The sequence below is a fragment of the Maylandia zebra genome, linkage group LG20, assembly GCF_041146795.1.
Source record: "Maylandia zebra isolate NMK-2024a linkage group LG20, Mzebra_GT3a, whole genome shotgun sequence".
NCBI classification, from domain to species: Eukaryota; Metazoa; Chordata; class Actinopteri; order Cichliformes; family Cichlidae; genus Maylandia; species Maylandia zebra.
The window spans coordinates 34856568-34873266 of record NC_135186.1 but is presented as its reverse complement, the minus strand read 5'-3'; the positions used below and the strand labels follow the sequence as shown (position 1 = coordinate 34873266).

Genomic DNA, 16699 nt, shown 5'->3' with positions numbered 1-16699 from the left:
CAGTGCTCGACGCAAACAAAGCTGACGAGCATCTTCTCTCACTTGCAGCAGTCTCTGCTAAAGCTGCAACATGCAAATCCCAGCCTGCGAAGCCGACACGTTTTCAAGTCAGACTCGGAGGTGATCTTCATCTCCCGTGACCTCATTTCTGTGGATTTAGGTCCGAAATAAATAAAAGGAAAGCGCTTAAGTTCAGAAATGAGACGTATCGATGTGCATATTGTCAACACGGGTGATCTGAAAAAACTGAATTGAATTTCTGCTGCTGCATTTACTCTGTGAGGGGTAACGTTGGGACACACCACATAAATATGAAAGTGATGATTGGCTCCACAGTTGGAGGCCTGTGTGCTACATACGTTTACTCAGTCATCTTTGTCTCACTCTGCCCAGAAGCCCTTTTCCATCTGCTGTACAGAAATCCTTCATTTCTTCTTCAAGATGAACTGAACTGTTCTTTTCTATTTTCAGACAAAGAAAACCACAACAGCTGCATCTTCCAGCAACAGGTGCGTGCATGTTATCTACAGAGAGGCACCATACATATATTAAAAAAAACACACAATCTGCTTTTACACATGAATCTGTCTCATTCCCGCCAATTTTGGTAATGCGGTTTTGCCAAAGCTGCTGGTGTGTTTGATTTCTACAAAATGTGTCTTTCGGTATCCGTGCCTAATGCTGTCATTGGTGAGAGGTGTCTGTCAGTAATGTGAACCCAAAGCACTTTAACCATGTAGTTCATGGTGTCAAAACCTTTCCAGTGAGTAAAGCTGAAAGTAAAGTGTAATTGGAAAAGTCCCAAAACACAAAAGGTTTCCTGCACGTGCCCCTGCCAACCCTCCGACCTCCTCACGTGGACCTCTTTGGTCTCTACAATGTTTAGGAAATGCTCCGTTGGGTTTAGTGAGGGTGCTGCTCGGATAGAACATGGAGCCAGTGAGCGTGACAAACACTCACTAGCTGTGAATGCTCCAGACTATTAAGCTAGAGCCCCTCCTCATCCTTTTCTTCTTCTTTGGTGCAGCCCTATAGGTTTGGGGTATCCCTTTGGCCTCTCCCCTTTGCTACAATTCCCCTGTGGGAGAGGTCGGTGTCATTTATTTTCCAAAAACTAATTATATCTTTATCCACCCTGATGTTTCTGATTGTGTGTTTTAGTTTGTTATTGTCGTCATTACACCTGTCTTTACTAGATGCTGTGTGTGTGTGTGTGTGTGTGTGTGTGTGTGTGTGTGTGTGTGTGTGTGTGTGTGTGTGTGTGTGTGTGTGTGTGTGTATAGGCACTGTTAGTACGTCTTGCTAGCTTGGAAGTTGTAGTGAGGTGAGCTAACTCTCGACCCAACTGTTTATTTTTGGTTATAGGAGTTGGAGCAGGCAAGTTGTTTACTCGGAGGTCTTTCTTTTAACCTTTCATTGTCAGACACAACGCAGGCACACACCAGTTTCACTCACACACACATCGTAATGGGGAGCCAGTAGATTAAAGGCCATTTAATGCTGAATTTGAGTCATTTGCTTTGTTGCGTGCCCTGCAGGTAACGTGTGGAAAAGTTGTAGAGGAAGCTGTAGAGCCATCAGGTGCTACCAGAAAAGAGTCAGTTATATTTACCATGATGGTCTCAGAACAGCAGACTGTGGCCTGTACCATCTTAGGCACATGTGTCAGGTTAAGTAGGTGAATGGATGGTTCTTATAGCGCTTTTCTACTCTGAGCACTCAAAGCTATTTATACAACATGCCCCGTTCATCTATTCTTACAACCACTTTTTTCTATGCTTAAGTGCTTCTAACATTCACACATTAATACTCCAGTGAAGGCATCAGAGAGAAACTTGGGATTCGTTTCTAGAACAAGGATATTTGGCAGAATAGTAGCTGACCTGCTCTCTTTGTTTTGGCCCAACCAGCATAGCTGTGGTCTGAAAGGTTTTCACTGAGGTGGGAGACTGAAAACTTTACTGGGTGTAAACGGAGGCCCGTGTAGCCGCCTTGTCTTCAAAGAGCATAATTTGCGTTCTTGTTTTGATTTTCGAATCCACACACCAGCAGAGAGACGGAGTCACAGGGAGAGAACAGGCGCTCCGGAGAGTCACTGAGCTGAAAAGAGGCATGCAGCTACAGCAGAATGTTACTTCAAGGCAAATCTCAAAGGGACGAAGCGCCAAAGGCTGGTTTAAGTTTTATGTGCAGCCAGCTTCATGGTATAATGCTGGACTGTTTGTTACCAGTGATCTATGCCATCAGGGAGCTTTCATGTTCAGGCCTGCGAATCAGGCTGAGAGACACTTGCATGCACATTTGCAAGAACAAATGTAAGGGTCCATTATTTTGATTTAGCGTCAGGATATATTTGGTGTTAGCGAGTGCTCCATAGAACCAGCAGCTGTCAGATTCAGCTCTATGAGCTGAATAGAAATGTAATCAGTTGTTCTGGAAGCAGAACTGAGGGTTTTATATGCACCAAAATGTACAAGGAAATGATTTATGGCACGTGCGCTATTGACTAAATTAAAGCCTGTCGATAAACTGCGTGACGGGCCCTCATGTGATTTGTATTTCCCAGAGGAGTAGAATTGGTCTGAGATCGAGTTATGGCATTAGATTGACATCGTTTTCAGTGAGCACTCATGTCCTATGAATGGAGACGTTGTCATTGCAGAGAAGGGCACATCCATCAGATTGGAAATGTTTCACTAAAACAGCTTTTCATTGATTTGTATTGACCTTTTGCCCTGAGGAGACAAGAGCACCCAAACCATGTCAGCAAAACGACCCCCGCGGCAGCAGAGTCACCTCATCCCCTCGCTCAGGGGCAAAGATTTTAGTCCCGCATACACGTTTATAATGCATGCATTCATCCTGCTGCAGTAAAAGCATTAAGGAGGCAGAATAGTTACAAGATTATTCACAATGTTCTTTCGGCTGGTATCAGTCGGTATTTTTGAGTCTCATGGAAACTCCCAGTGTGTTTGTGATAAGTGGTCATCCCAGCTGCATTGCACACATTCAGAGCTGCGATCACAAACGTGGAGAAGCCAGAAGGAAAATCAGGAGGCCTAATATCAGTCAGGCTTTAAACCAAGTCTTTAGATAATCCTGTCATCTTTGTTTTCAGTCAGCTTCGGTGACAAAGCTGCGATCTAAAGCGCAGCGATAAGAGATCTGTGACTGTGCAGCACGTTTTAATTAAAACCTACCTGAGCTATTAGAATCCAGGGATCAAAAATCAATTACACAGATTTAAGATATCACAGAGGGAGACAGGTGCCACACGCGCATTAAAGCAGGTTTCTTTCCCAAACAAAAGACGCACACGCAGCTTCATATGAGACAACGGGCAAAAAACCAGAAGAGTAAATCACGCCTGCATGTGTGTGAGGGGCAATAATAAATGAGAACGTCGAGGAGAATTAGGCTTTCTAAGAGTCTTTTTGTGTGTTTTCTTTTTGCAAAGACATTTTCACCATAAATTCATGCACAAGATTGTAAATTGGTGCATAAAAATTCACCACACAGGAAAATGTCCTCGTTTTAGGGGGTCGAGAGTTCAGCCCCTTTCTTTAATTTGACACCCATCTGTGTAGGCAGAGAGACCGATATAGACAGCATGCTTCACCCCGAGGTGTTAAATTAGCACCTTCCCACCCTCCATTCCCATATGCTATCATGTTTCCGTGGAGACAGAGTGAGCGGGTAAAGAAGGGGAGGAAACGGGGTGAGGAAGTAGATGTAGGAGGTGAGAATTGGAGGACAGGGATGCTGAAGGAATGACATAAAAAGAAGAGGGGAAGGAAAAAAAGGAGAACTGAAGGGAAATGTGAGAGGGAGAAAATGATGAAAGCGCAGAGGAAACATGAGGAAGTAAGGAAGCAGCTGAGCAAGGAGGTTAGAGTAGGAGCAAATGATGAAACTCAGATCAAAGCTCAATCAATTAAACAGTCTTTACTTCCTTCCGGGACCACAGTTGGTGCACAGTGTTTGCAATCATTGTAACCACGACGACCATGATCACGAGGCTGCAGCAGGAAGTAGAGTTGTGATTTCCTGCAGAGATGCAAATTTTAACCGACGGCAGCAGTGCTACAGTGACAGCATGAGCCACAATATAAAGACATCAGATCGACGGTGTTAATGTGAACGCTCGGTTCTGCAATGCATCATGGGGCTTGTAGTTTACAACGATACATTTTTATAGTTCCACAGTGCTGTGCTGTAAAAACTCACTTCATGTTTTGTCCACTGTGTGAAGTTCAGCGAGTGGCTGAAGTCTAGAACCTGTGGACATCACCAGTGAGATAAGATAAGATAAGATAACCTTTATTAGTCCCACACGTGGGAAATTTGTTTTGTCACAGCAGGAAGTGGACAGTGCAAAAGTTATGAGGCAAAAATTTGAATACAATAAGAATAAATACAATACACAACTGTACAGAATAGAATAAAATACTATATACAGTAGAATAAAATAAAATAAATATACAATAAGATAAAAATAGAATACAAATACAAATACTATATACAACTGAGTAAAAATACAACGATGACAGAAAGGATTATTGCACTTAGTATTATTGCATATGTATGGATGTGTGTGCTTGATCAGTTAAAGTCTTTATTATGGAGTCTGACAGCAGTGGGGAGGAAAGACCTGCGAAATCTCTCCGTCCCACACCGTGGGTGCCGCAGTCTCCCACTGAAGGAGCTGCTCAGTGCTGTCACAGTCTGCTGCATGGGGTGGGAGATGTTGTCCAACAGGGATGACAGCTTAGCCGCCGTTCTCCTGTCACTCACCACCTCCACTGGGTCCAGAGGGCATCCTAGAACAGAGCTGGCCCTTCGGATCACCCTGTTCAGTCTCTTCCTGTCCCCAGCAGAGATGCTGCCGCCCCAGCAGACCACGCCATAAAAGATAGCAGAAGCCACAACAGAGTCATAGAAGGTCTTCAGGAGTGGGCCCTCCACCCCAAACGACCTGAGTCTCCGCAGCAGGTACAGCCTGCTCTGCCCTTTCCTGTAGAGGGCGTCTGAGTTATGAGTCCAGTCCAGTCTATTGTTCAGATGAACACCAAGGTACCTGTAGCTGTCCACAGCCTCAATGTCCATACCTTGGATGTTCAGTGGTTGCAGTGGAGAATGCTTGTGCCTGCGGAAGTCTACCACCAGTTCCTTGGTTTTACTGGCGTTGATCTGGAGGTAGTTCAGCTGGCACCAGTCCACAAAGTCTTGGGTCAGACCTCTGTACTCCTTGTCGTCCCCATCAGTGATGAGGCCGACTATTGCAGAGTCATCAGAGAACTTCTGCAGGAAGCACTGGGTGGAATTGTGGGAGAAGTCTGCAGTGTAGATGGTGAAGAGATGCTCTGCTAGTTACATAAAATGACAACTCGGATATCAGCACTTTCCAAAAGCTCGACCAAGAAGGAAGTGTTTAATTATCTTTGATTTAAAGTGGGTCACAGCTGATGCTTGTCTGAGGTCACATGGATCATTCCCACAGTCCAAAAGGCCCTTTTGAGGTGAACTTTGAGCACAGGATGACGGACGTCTGGAGGGAGTGTTAAGGCTTTAATTAAAGCAGCACCACAGGGATCCCATGCAAAGGTGCTAACATTGAGTAATCTGAGTCCAAGTGATTAATCTGGGCTGACTGCAAATGAGGAAGTGAAACTGACTAACCTGAGTAAATGTAACCATGCGTAACCTTTTCCACAATCTGATGGGTTTTCAAAAAAGCTTCTAGTCTGTAGGTTTTAGAGCCGGAAGAAACTGTTCGTGTACATGACTCGTTTGTCACATTTGAGTCGAAGCTTATTTTAAAGTTTTAATAATAGGAGTTAAAAGGTCACGCCATCCTTAAACCTTTCAGTTAACAGTAGAGGATCAAATGATACACCCACTGCTTTGAACTCATTTAAGTATTAGAAACTGTGTTCATATCCAAGACGCACTCATCAGCTTTCATAAATGCAAACATACGTGTTAGCATTTAGCTGCTGTACTGAGTTTGACCACATTGTTTCTTCATCCCAGCTCTTAGACGGCTTTCTTGTTAGATGTTATGGTGGAGCAAAATCTGACTGACGCTACTTTGAGTTCATTTTTAGCAAATGGTTCATCGGTCAGTGTTAAATGGCGTTTAAAAAAAACAAACCCCAAAAATGAACCACTCATGTGAAAATGCTCAGTAATAAGTTTGCATTGACGTTGGGTGAGACAGCAGCCACAAAACCTTCGGAAAGCCCGGACAAAGACTGACACAAGACTTTTGCACAGTACTGTATATTACTTACATTTCTCAAAATAAAAATGAAAAGCTGTTGACGAGTGGGATGGTATGCTGTTGCATGTGGTGTTGAGTAGCACATTGGCAGCACTCCCCATCTGCTCAGTTTTGCAGCTCATCACATATGAAACCACACTGCTGCTGTTGAGTTCTTACTTTTAATTGCGATATTTAATTCTTTTTTTTTTTTTTGAGTTGGGGGCAGGGGAGTTCTCTTTTCTTTTCTTTTTTTTTTTTAGTTTTGCCTGTGAAACTCAAGCTTCCTCTCCTCTGATCGCACCAGTCTAACAGTTTCTTCGCACTTCTGGTGTGCCTCTGGCACTTTTCAAATTGTGTCTACTTCAACATTTTTATTTCTTCTGTTAATCAACAGTCATATTGTTGGTGGGAGAAGAGTGAAAGCATGTCACGCCTTAAACAGTCATTTTCAGGTTAGTTTAGGAAGCTAACGTCATGCTTTTGTGTTTGCTACTATCAGGAAGTGGTCACCTATCTCTGTCCAAAACTAGAAACATACCTACTATTAATAAACAACGTGGTGCATCTTTGTTCTGAAGTCAGAATATAAAGATGTTTCTGTGAAAACCAAACTGGATACAAAGAATCCAAACTGGAAACAAGCTGGCGTAAATAGGAAGATGTGATGCAGGGGTTTTGTGGATTCTATATCTGGTCTTCTGAAACTAAATGTGGCCACATTTGACAGGTGCTCTCAGGAGCTAATTCTGGTGCGCCGTACAGGTGCAATGTACACAAATAAACACGCACTTACTAATTAACATATTGAAATGCTGGGATTTAATACCCCAAAACTGGAAAATAAACTTTGTGGACAAGCTGTGGAATTTTCTGACATGTTATTTGGTGCGTTGTTAAAATCAGTCCAAAAGGCAACAACAGCACAAACATGGTCCAGTTTAGAGACTTGGCTGGGGTGAGCAGCAGCTACAGCTTCCTGTGTTAGCGTTCGTCGGTTACGTGTCATTCCCCTAAAAAGAAGTGTTGCAAAGGGGGAAACTAGCTGCAGAAACCAAAGCTGTTTTTAGTCACAGGCTGTGGAGTTGTTGCTGCTGTAAACTTGGACGTTTTACTGTAATTTTTACCACCGCTTGGTCCTGATCATCACTGAGCTGCACACGATTGAAAATGTGGCCTCATACAGCAGCTCAGATGTACTTGTCCTTCTCTCTGTCTGCATGCAGATTATCACAGCAGGTTGTCATGAATGATACGTACGCTGTGGTCAACAAGCCCAAACACGCCCATCCACCCCCATCGGCTCCCACCTACTCAGCTGTACCCCTGTCCAGATCCAATCCTGGAAGCAGGTAAAGAAACTAAAGTGTGCTTTATGCAGACATTTTAGGATTTTGTGATGCACAAACATGTAAAAAGAATAAATGGTTATTGTTTATGAAAAGTCTCATTCCACACCCTAAATCCTCGCCGTCTTCTACTTCACCACAGCAGTTCGTCTGCTGTCGTCTCAGCATATCGCTTGCATCCTGTGTGGACAGATCTTCTGTCACACTAACCCTGTGCTGGTCCTCCTTCACTACATGATCCTTCTCCGTGGTCGTGGCTGCTCAATCTTCAGCTCCTTTGTCCAGTGTATCCGCTCTCCTTCCTCTGGACATGTCCAACCAATCGCAGCCTTGCCTCTCTAACTTTGTCTTATCCTCGCCATTCTGCCTGCAGTCTATTCCCGACCTTTCTTTGTTGCTTTGGCTGATTGACCCCTTCACTCCCTCTTGCCTCTTTACACCTCCACCCTAAAGGCGTGGCATGCTTGCTGGACGCCCTTCCTGACACAACCGCAAAGGGATTTGTCCCAGGATCTTTCACTTGTTACACTATAGAGCCACAAGACCTCCACTCACTGATCATGGCTGTTTTGTCCTTTCAGGACAATGCCCACCTCCCATCACTATGACAACGACCCCAAGAGTGTGTCAGCTGCTCCCATCTACAGCACCGTCAAACCCCGAGCTAAACAGCAGAGCCTGCCACCCTCAGTGACACCCATCTATGACATAGCATCACCGACCGGTCAAAAGCCTGGGGAGGGCTCAGACTATCAGCTGGTTGCAGGTAAGAAGAGGGTGGTGAAGGAGGGGCGGGCGAGTGCTGTTTGGGATTTAAGGGGACGTGAAGACTCGAAATGTAAGGCAAGGCAAGTTTATTTGTATAGCACAATTCAACAACAAGGTGATTCAAAGTGCTTTACAGAGACATTAAAAACAACAATAAAAAGCATGATTTAAAATTGATTAAAAAAATCAGTAGATAAAATCAGTAGTTAAAATATAAGTTTTGAAATTTAAGCTTAAAAGTGTGGATTTGGTGCAGCTGAGAACAGGTGAGTCTTCAACCTGGATTTAAATAAACTGAGTGTTTCAGCTGATCTGAGGCTTTCTGGGAGTTTGTTCCAGATATAAGGAGCATAAAAGCTGAATGCAGCTTCTCCGTGTCTGGTTCTGACTCTGGGAACTGATAAAAGACCGGATCCAGATGACCTGAGGGATCGGGAAGGTTCATACTGGGTCAGGAGGTCACTGATGTATTTTGGTCCTAAACCATTCAGAGCTTTATAGGCCAGCATCAGGACTTTAAAGTCTATCCTCTGACAGACAGGCAGCCAGTGTAAAGACCTCAGAGCTGGACTGATGTGGTCCACTTTTTTGGTCTTAGTGAGGACTCGAGCAGCAGAGCTCTGAATGAGCTGTAGTTGTCTGACTGATTTTTTTTTAGGTAGACCTGTAAAGATGCTGTTACAGTAATCAAGCCTACTAAAGAAGTAAATTCACTCTTTTCTTCCTGCAGCTGAGAAATCTTCAATGGACTGTAACGATTATGAAGATTTTTCCTCTTCAGTCTCAGATGTGACCAGCTTCTGTTCGCCTGGTAGCATCGGTCAGTACACCTGTTCTCACAGTTAATGTAATAGTACCTCATTTTGTTGTTCATGTTGTCACACCTCACAGACTCATAATTTCAGGTCTTTCCCTCTCAACTTTTTGTATATAGACACTTGTAAAGTTATGCTTGGCCAGTGTTGGGACTAGAGATGGCACGATACCACTTTTTTATGTCCGATACCGATACCGATATCATAAATTTGGATATCTGCCGATACCGATATGAATCCGATATCGTGTTTTTTAATCAACAAAACTGTTTTTTAAATATCTTGCTGCATTTTGTATAAGTTCATACTCAAGTTTAAAACAACAACTACACTAAAGCTATTCTGTTATACCTGTATGCAAAAAAAAAAAATATTTCATAGTTCAGCAATACTGATCAATCTAATAAACTTAGACCTACACCATCCTCCCTATTCTGGTATTTTAAAGAGTACTTAGCATAAATATTAAGCAACCTAACTAATAGGGTTCCAACTCCCAGCAACAACAAAAATAAATAAATAAAAAATAGGGAACCACCCCTCACGCTCCACCTCATGATGCTTAATCGACGTAATCAACCTTAATTTGATGCAGTGTGGAAAAAAAATACACAGAAATCAATTATTTTTCAAGAAATATTAAATAGATTCAACATCTTTCTTCAACAAAATTGCAGACTGCACAGATGGTACCTTCCCAAAGTAAAAAGTACTATAGCTTACTAGGGTATATTAGACTTAACAGTTACTATATACAATAATGGACTTCTATACATTTTACATCAGATTAAAACTTTGGGTGTAAGATTCAGATAAATATTAAATAATTAAAAGCTAGACATTTTAAATGAGAATAAGAAAGAAAAGTATGTCTTTGTGCCCCCTTTTCCCTGTTCATGCCCTATCGGCCCCCCTGGCTAAACTTTGCTAGATCCGCCCCTGCACAGTTACCAGCCGTCAGCTACGTAGAAAAAGATCCTGGTGTAGAAAGTAATAATAAATAAATTCTAACAACAGCTGATCAAGCTTAAACGTGCTGCTGTTGTTCAGCCGCTGGTTTCCTCTGTCTGGTGCAAAGTGGGCCAAAAGCAAACAAGAGACACGGACTCGCGACAGAAAAGCCGATATCAGCTGATCATTAAGCAGTTTCATGATTGAAGTAGCAGCCGGAGAGCGAGAGGCAGTCGCTCGTTAAGCTTAACGCAGGAATGCTTTACAAACATTCAGAGATGGACTTACACACTTGCTTTACTTCTCTCGGGGATAACTTTGTCGGAGATGAAATGCGGGGTTGCTAAGCGAAGCTCCACATGCTATCCAGACCACCGACAGGTCCCGCATGCCACAGCCGCTCTATCACGTGATGCATACTGCTCCGACGTGCTAACGTTCTGAGGTGAGTTACGGCGTGTTGCAAGTTTTGTGAGGTGCTTTCGTGATATTTAATGGATCGGATTACATTTTTTATTTTTCTCCGATATCCGATCCAGTAATTTAGGTCAGTATCGGACCGATACCGATACGTAATATCGGATCGGTCCATCTCTAGTTGGGACTAACGCGTTATTAAGTAACGTGTTACAGTAACTACGTTATTATTGTGGTAACGAGCACAGTAACTAGTTATTATGCCAAAATCAGGAACGCGTTAGTCGTTACTGGGATTTAGATAGGCTCGTTATTCGTTACTTCGTGTGGTGGCTATCGCGGAGCTTCCACAGATTCAGTAACATTAGCAAGTGGTGGAGGCCAGCAGGTGGATGAGGGAAAGGGGAGGCAGGAGGAGGAGAGACCCGAAGCGGCCGCCGGTCCGAGTGTCAGGTGAACTGAACTTCAGGTAAGAAGTTATGACCTGCAGTCTGTCTGGGTCAGATATAAACCAAGTGTAGGTGGAGTTTATTTTCGTTATGCTGACTTTTCTTTACTAGCTAGCATGACAGAGTTTCTATACAGCTGGGTGGGTGCTATGTTACTGATGTTAAACTTTATTTTGTTCATAAGGTTAATTATTAGAGTTGCCAACCGTCCCATAAAAAAACGGAATCGTTCCGTATTCAGAGAAAATATTACGCGTTTCGTATTGAGGTGAAAAGGAACACAGTTTGTCCCGGACTTCAGCTAGAATGAAAAAGACACAAAGCTGGAGTTATTCTGTGTTTACGCTGCACAGCTGCCTCTTCTTCTCTCATCCTCTCCCCTCCCTCTCCCGTTTCTACTTCAATCATGAAACTGATCAATGATCAGCTGATCGGCTTTTCTCTCTTGTTTGTTTATCGCCCACTTTGGGCCAGAAAGAGGAAACCAGCGGATATCGCGTTAAACAACAGCAGCACGTTTAAGCTTGATCAGCTGTTGTTAGAATTTATTTAATATTAATTTCTAGGATCAGCTGATGTTTGCTGGAGCCACAGCTGTAAAGCTGCTGGTCATGATGTTGGTTTGGATATGTGGTGAGAGGGAAACATGAAGATGAAACCAGGAGATGTCCTTACTGAACCATCAGAGCTGAACAGGTGATGGAGAAACAGGTTTACCTTTTAGGTGACATGAATGAGTTGAAGGGAAGTTATGAACTGTTTCTGAGAGACAAATAACACCAGGATCCTTTTCTAAGTAGCTGACAGCTGGTAACTGTGCAGGGACGGGTCTAGCAAAGTGTTGCCAGGGGGGCAGGTAGGACATTAACAGGGAAAGGGGGGCACAAAGAAATACTTTTCTTACTTATTCTCATTTAAAATGTTTCGCTTTTAATAAATAATTATCTGAATCTTACAACAAATGATTGATAGATTGATACATATATACCATCAAAACAGTGAACATCACTGTCACAACAGCGTTTGTTTTCATTCAAAGGCTTTATGATTTTTCCTATAATGGTGGGCCGGTCTCTAGTCAAAATGCCTGGGCCGATTTTTTTTTTTTTTTTTGTCCCAGTCCAGCCCTGTAAGCAGCTCATCTGCAGTCTGGTGTTACCTACATCTTCCTATTCAGACGGCAGAATTTCAGAGTTCTGAGTACAATCAAAGCACCACGACTGCAGTTTTTGTGTTGGATGTAAAAGGGAACATGACGCTGTGACGTAGGCTAGAATCATGGCGGCGGTCAAAGTTACTTTGCCTAGTAACTAGTTACTTTGAAAGTAACGAGTAACTTGAAGTAACTGAGTTACTTTTGATAGAAGTAACTAGTAATGTAACTAAATTACTATTTTAAAGTAACTTACCCAACACTGCGCTTGACACATTTGAACACACTCAGTAAGCATCATCTTTCTACACGGAGAAGGGGCATCGTTTAACCCAGTCCAACTCATTCCTAACCTAATCAAATACTCTGTGGATTCTGTAACTAACCAGCTAACACACAAGAAAAAATAGAGCAAAAAAAGAAAACAAACACAAGATCCTGAATGGGAGATTCCACACTCTCGGTGCCGGGCTCGGACTACACAATATGTGTGTTGTAGTGCTCACTGTGTCACATTAGGCCAATTAGAGAGTCGGTGTGTCTAAAAAGCATGTGTGTAAATATAGGTTGAGTAATAGCAACTAAGAAATGTCATTTTAATGTGTATGTAATGATATAGTGGTTGCATGTTAGTGTTTTAAGGGCATGTATTGTGCTCATTCTAGCTTCATATATATTTTTTTTTTTTATCCAAGGACTCAATGGGTAGTTGGCAGGACTTGCAGTTCAAAATAATTATGTCTTTTACTGGTGCTGTTCATCCTCAATCAAACTCAAGCCACTTTTAAGCTAACATACTTCTGACTGGCTGCTGCTCATAGGCAGAAAGTCTTTAAGCTAAGCATAAGAGTGACAAGAACGACAAGAAATACTCAGACTGAGATTTCGGTGTGGACATTAAGCTTTGGGTCAGGACTTTTTTATAGAGAGTAATGTGAACCATGTCTGACCTCTGTGTAGATGGATCGTCTCAGACGTTGTCTGGGCTCAAGTTTGGTCGGTTTTCAGTTTCTTCTTCCCGCCTGATTAATGTGTTACACTCTGCCCATCAGGGACCTTAAAAATGAACTTTCTTTAAGAACAATTTAACCCTCGTTCAGCATAGACACAGCTGTGCTAATGTGTTTTTAACCAGTCTAACCATAGCTAGTCACCAGGTATCACATCTTTGTTTGTCAGCCATTCAAACTATACCAACTCTCCAAACTGTTATTTAGTTTCCATCTTAGTTTGTGTCCAAAGTTTAAAACATGTTCTTACTGATGTATTTAATCTTTAGATGGAAACAAACTAGCTAAACTGCTAGCTTCTAGCTAAACTGCTAAACGTCTAGCTAAACATCTAGCTAAACTTTGTAAATCCTCTCTTTCATGGATGAAAGAGGATTAAGCAATATTATAAAACCTGTGACTAGTTACACTGATCATTTAAACTCTGTTGCCCAACCTTGGAGACCTGTCAGTCTAGTTAAAAATGTTTATTTGTTTGTTTGTTTGTTTGTTTGTTTATTTGTTTGTTTGTTTGTTTTGTCACACTGTCACTTTGCTGCTCTTGTTTGCACATTTGCACGTGCATTTTGTTGTCTGCTGTCTGTTAACAAAAAAAAAAGGAAAAAAAAGTCATCCTTAGATAGTTAGTTAGTTTTTGTTAATTTATGTTGTAATTCATGTTAGGTCAGTCTGTCTTGTCTCTGCTAGCCAGCTAACTACGCCTCTTAGTTAGCTAGTTTAGTGTTTTCTGTTTATTTATGTTGTAAATTTATGTTGCATGTAGCACCTTGGTCCTGGAGGAACGTTGTTTCGCTTCACTGTGTATTAACTGTGGTTGAAGTGACAATAAAGTTGACTTGACTTGACTTATTTGCTGACTGGGAACCACTTGCTGACCAGCTGGGGAAAACGCATTTTCCCAAGTGACTGAGGATTATCAGGGGGTCGCGATCTGGTCAGTAGTCCTGCGAAGAGAGAAAGAGTTTGGACTGTTTAACTCTCTGGTCTCTGTTTTTCAGAACTGAAGGAAGATTTTGCTCCAAAAATGAGTAAAGATGTCAAATAGGTGCTCTTGGAAACCTTTTGGGTGTTCCATTGGAGCTTTTCTAGCTGCTCAGAAATAAGGATTGTTTTATGTTTATTACTATTATCTGACAGCTACACTGTGGTGTGCTACTAACTATTTTAAATTTTTCTTATGAATACTGAACATGGTGTAGGTGGTATGGGGGAGGTGATGGTGATAAAAAATGTGCTAGTTGGCAGTGGTGATGACAGAAGAGAAGACGGTTTACTCACAGTTGGACTGCTCTCTTATTGCTGCATTTGTGTGTCACATAGTGAAGTTATACTTTCTCTGATTTTCTTTATTTTGTTATTTTTCAGGGTTTAACTGTCGGATTCAGAAGCCCAGAGGACCCAGAGATCCTCCAGCTGAGTGGACTCGGGTGGAGAGATGAACTGGTTTAACTGGTTTATCAGAGACTGTTGGACTGGACTGGACTGAATTAGACTTGAATCTGACTGTTTGTGTGATTTGATTTGCTAAACTGGTGTCACTGTGATCATCTGACTGGGTTCAGAAAGCTGCCTGTAAATATTTATCGAAATCATGCTTGACGTGTCTGTATTTTATGTATTTAAAGGTTCAATTTACCTTTTTGGTGGGAATAATTTAATATGTTAAATATTTCGAATAGACGTTTACAGACTTTGACCACAATCTTAAATCATATTTGACCTCCTGACCAGGGACTTTATCTTATTTTAGATGTTGAATCTTCACTGTCACTATCATTTGAAGACACAAAAGCTCAGTATCACTAACATTTGATTTTGTAACGTGAGTGTTAATGACAAATTGTAAAAATAAAAATGGAACATCACATCTGCTGAGCATAATTAATTTTTTTACTAATAAAGGATTTCTGTTAACTATAAGGTTTCATGGGGGAAAAGGATTAATTTGGCTCAACACACCTTAAGTTTTTATATTTGAAGGTTTTGTGCTTTGTACATTTTAAACAAATGCTACAAGAAGCTGATCCACGCAGGATTGCTTTTCACAAAATGGTGAAAAGTAAAAGATAAAACCTGGTTCTTTGGTCTGTGAAGTACCTAAAAAAAGGAAATTATATCAACAAGTGAAGTACTCTCAAACACACCAAAGCAGAAGTCCTCGAAGTCCTCAGAGCTAATCTCAGTACAGTCAGTCACTATGGAATAATATTCCTGGTTGGTTGCCTACATTTCCCATCATACACCTGATGGGATTTTTCATTAGCTCCTGCCTGCAGCCAGGTTGTCCAAACGCCACACCTCATATTGGCCTTCCTCATGTGCTAGATTGCACATCCCTGACTCCTCTTGTCACTCTAAGGATGAGCCAAGGAAACTGGGATTTAACAAAATAAAACCACCTTGCTTTGCAGCCTCATTTTAAAGCAATTAAATGAAATCAATTAAATATATTTGAGCCAACTGCATCATAAATAGTTTTGTTCGAGCCCTGCAGCTGTATTTTATCATCTCATTTTAGTGCTCCTGACTTTTTAAAATATATTTAGGGTTAAATTCACAACAACATGAGCACATTTGTTTTTAAAACACAAACACATGGTGAAGAACAAAGTCTGAGCATGAAGCTGAAACAGCTGCTGAATACAAAGGCCTGGCTGTTTGTAGAGGAGTCCTTCCTCCTGAGGAGTACCGCCCCTCTTTAATACACGGGGGCAAAGAACACATGGGATGCAGAGGCAGCCTCTTCACTTTGTAATGCAGACTTTCAAGTAACCCGTTCCAAAGCAACCTTGATGACATTACACATGTTCCCTATGAAACTCACTTGTTGTGTATGTTTGTTGAACCTGGTGTCTAAAACACAGTGTCCCAGATGACCACCAGGAGGCAGCAGAGCAACACCAACCAACAGCAGGAAGGCCTGGAGCCTGTTGGTGTGTGAAAGCAATAAAGGGAAGAAGAAGAACAGAGGCTCCCGAAGCAGCGTGAATGAACAGAAAGAACACACTGAGGGAGGGAAAAAGGTGGTTTCAATTAAACTTTTGGCTTCACTGGACTGTGGTCACTGTGTGTGTGTGTGTGCACGTGTGTGGGGCTGTCTTTGTGAGAACCACTGTCAGTTTAAGACCTTGTGAGGACATTTGCTGACTTTGGCACAGAGCTTCAAAGAGCCATGTGAGGGTTCAGACCTGGTTTCAGGGTTCAGGTTTGGGTTATTTGCCACAGCGACATGTGGACACACTTGTATTACTCGTGTTGTGGGAACATAAATGTGTTCACACAACCACATTGTGGGAACGCAACTCTTTTAATTGGATAAAAAGAAGTCCCCATAAAGCAAATCATCAACTTTTAGTGTGATGCTGGAAATGAGTCAAAGTGATGTCCTCTGAAGTGATGGAAACACAAAAGTGTGTGTGTGAGAGAGAGACTGACATCATCAGATCTGAATCAGGTTCAAAAAAAGAGGAGATGATTCAGCACACACACACACACACACACACACACACACACACACACACACAC

The 16699-nt window shown here is 42.1% G+C and overlaps 1 protein-coding gene across 4 annotated transcripts in view; it reads left to right on the top strand.

Annotated features, from left to right (window-relative positions):
- The window catches only part of ptpn18 (protein tyrosine phosphatase non-receptor type 18), a 35598-nt gene extending 20557 nt beyond the window's left edge, over positions 1-15041 (top strand). For 3 of the 4 annotated variants that reach the window (XM_076878348.1, XM_076878347.1, XM_014407396.4), the window contains 5 exons: positions 472-509; positions 7489-7614; positions 8193-8377; positions 9110-9199; positions 14540-15041. In XM_076878348.1, the coding sequence (XP_076734463.1) occupies positions 472-509; positions 7489-7614; positions 8193-8377; positions 9110-9199; positions 14540-14613 (513 nt within the window). In that variant the 3' untranslated portion in view covers positions 14614-15041. Of the gene's footprint in view, positions 1-471; positions 510-7488; positions 7615-8192; positions 8378-9109; positions 9200-14172; positions 14220-14539 lie in introns of all 4 variants that reach the window. The other variant, XM_076878349.1, reaches the window with a different exon arrangement.
- The last annotated feature ends 1658 nt before the right edge of the window (positions 15042-16699 follow it).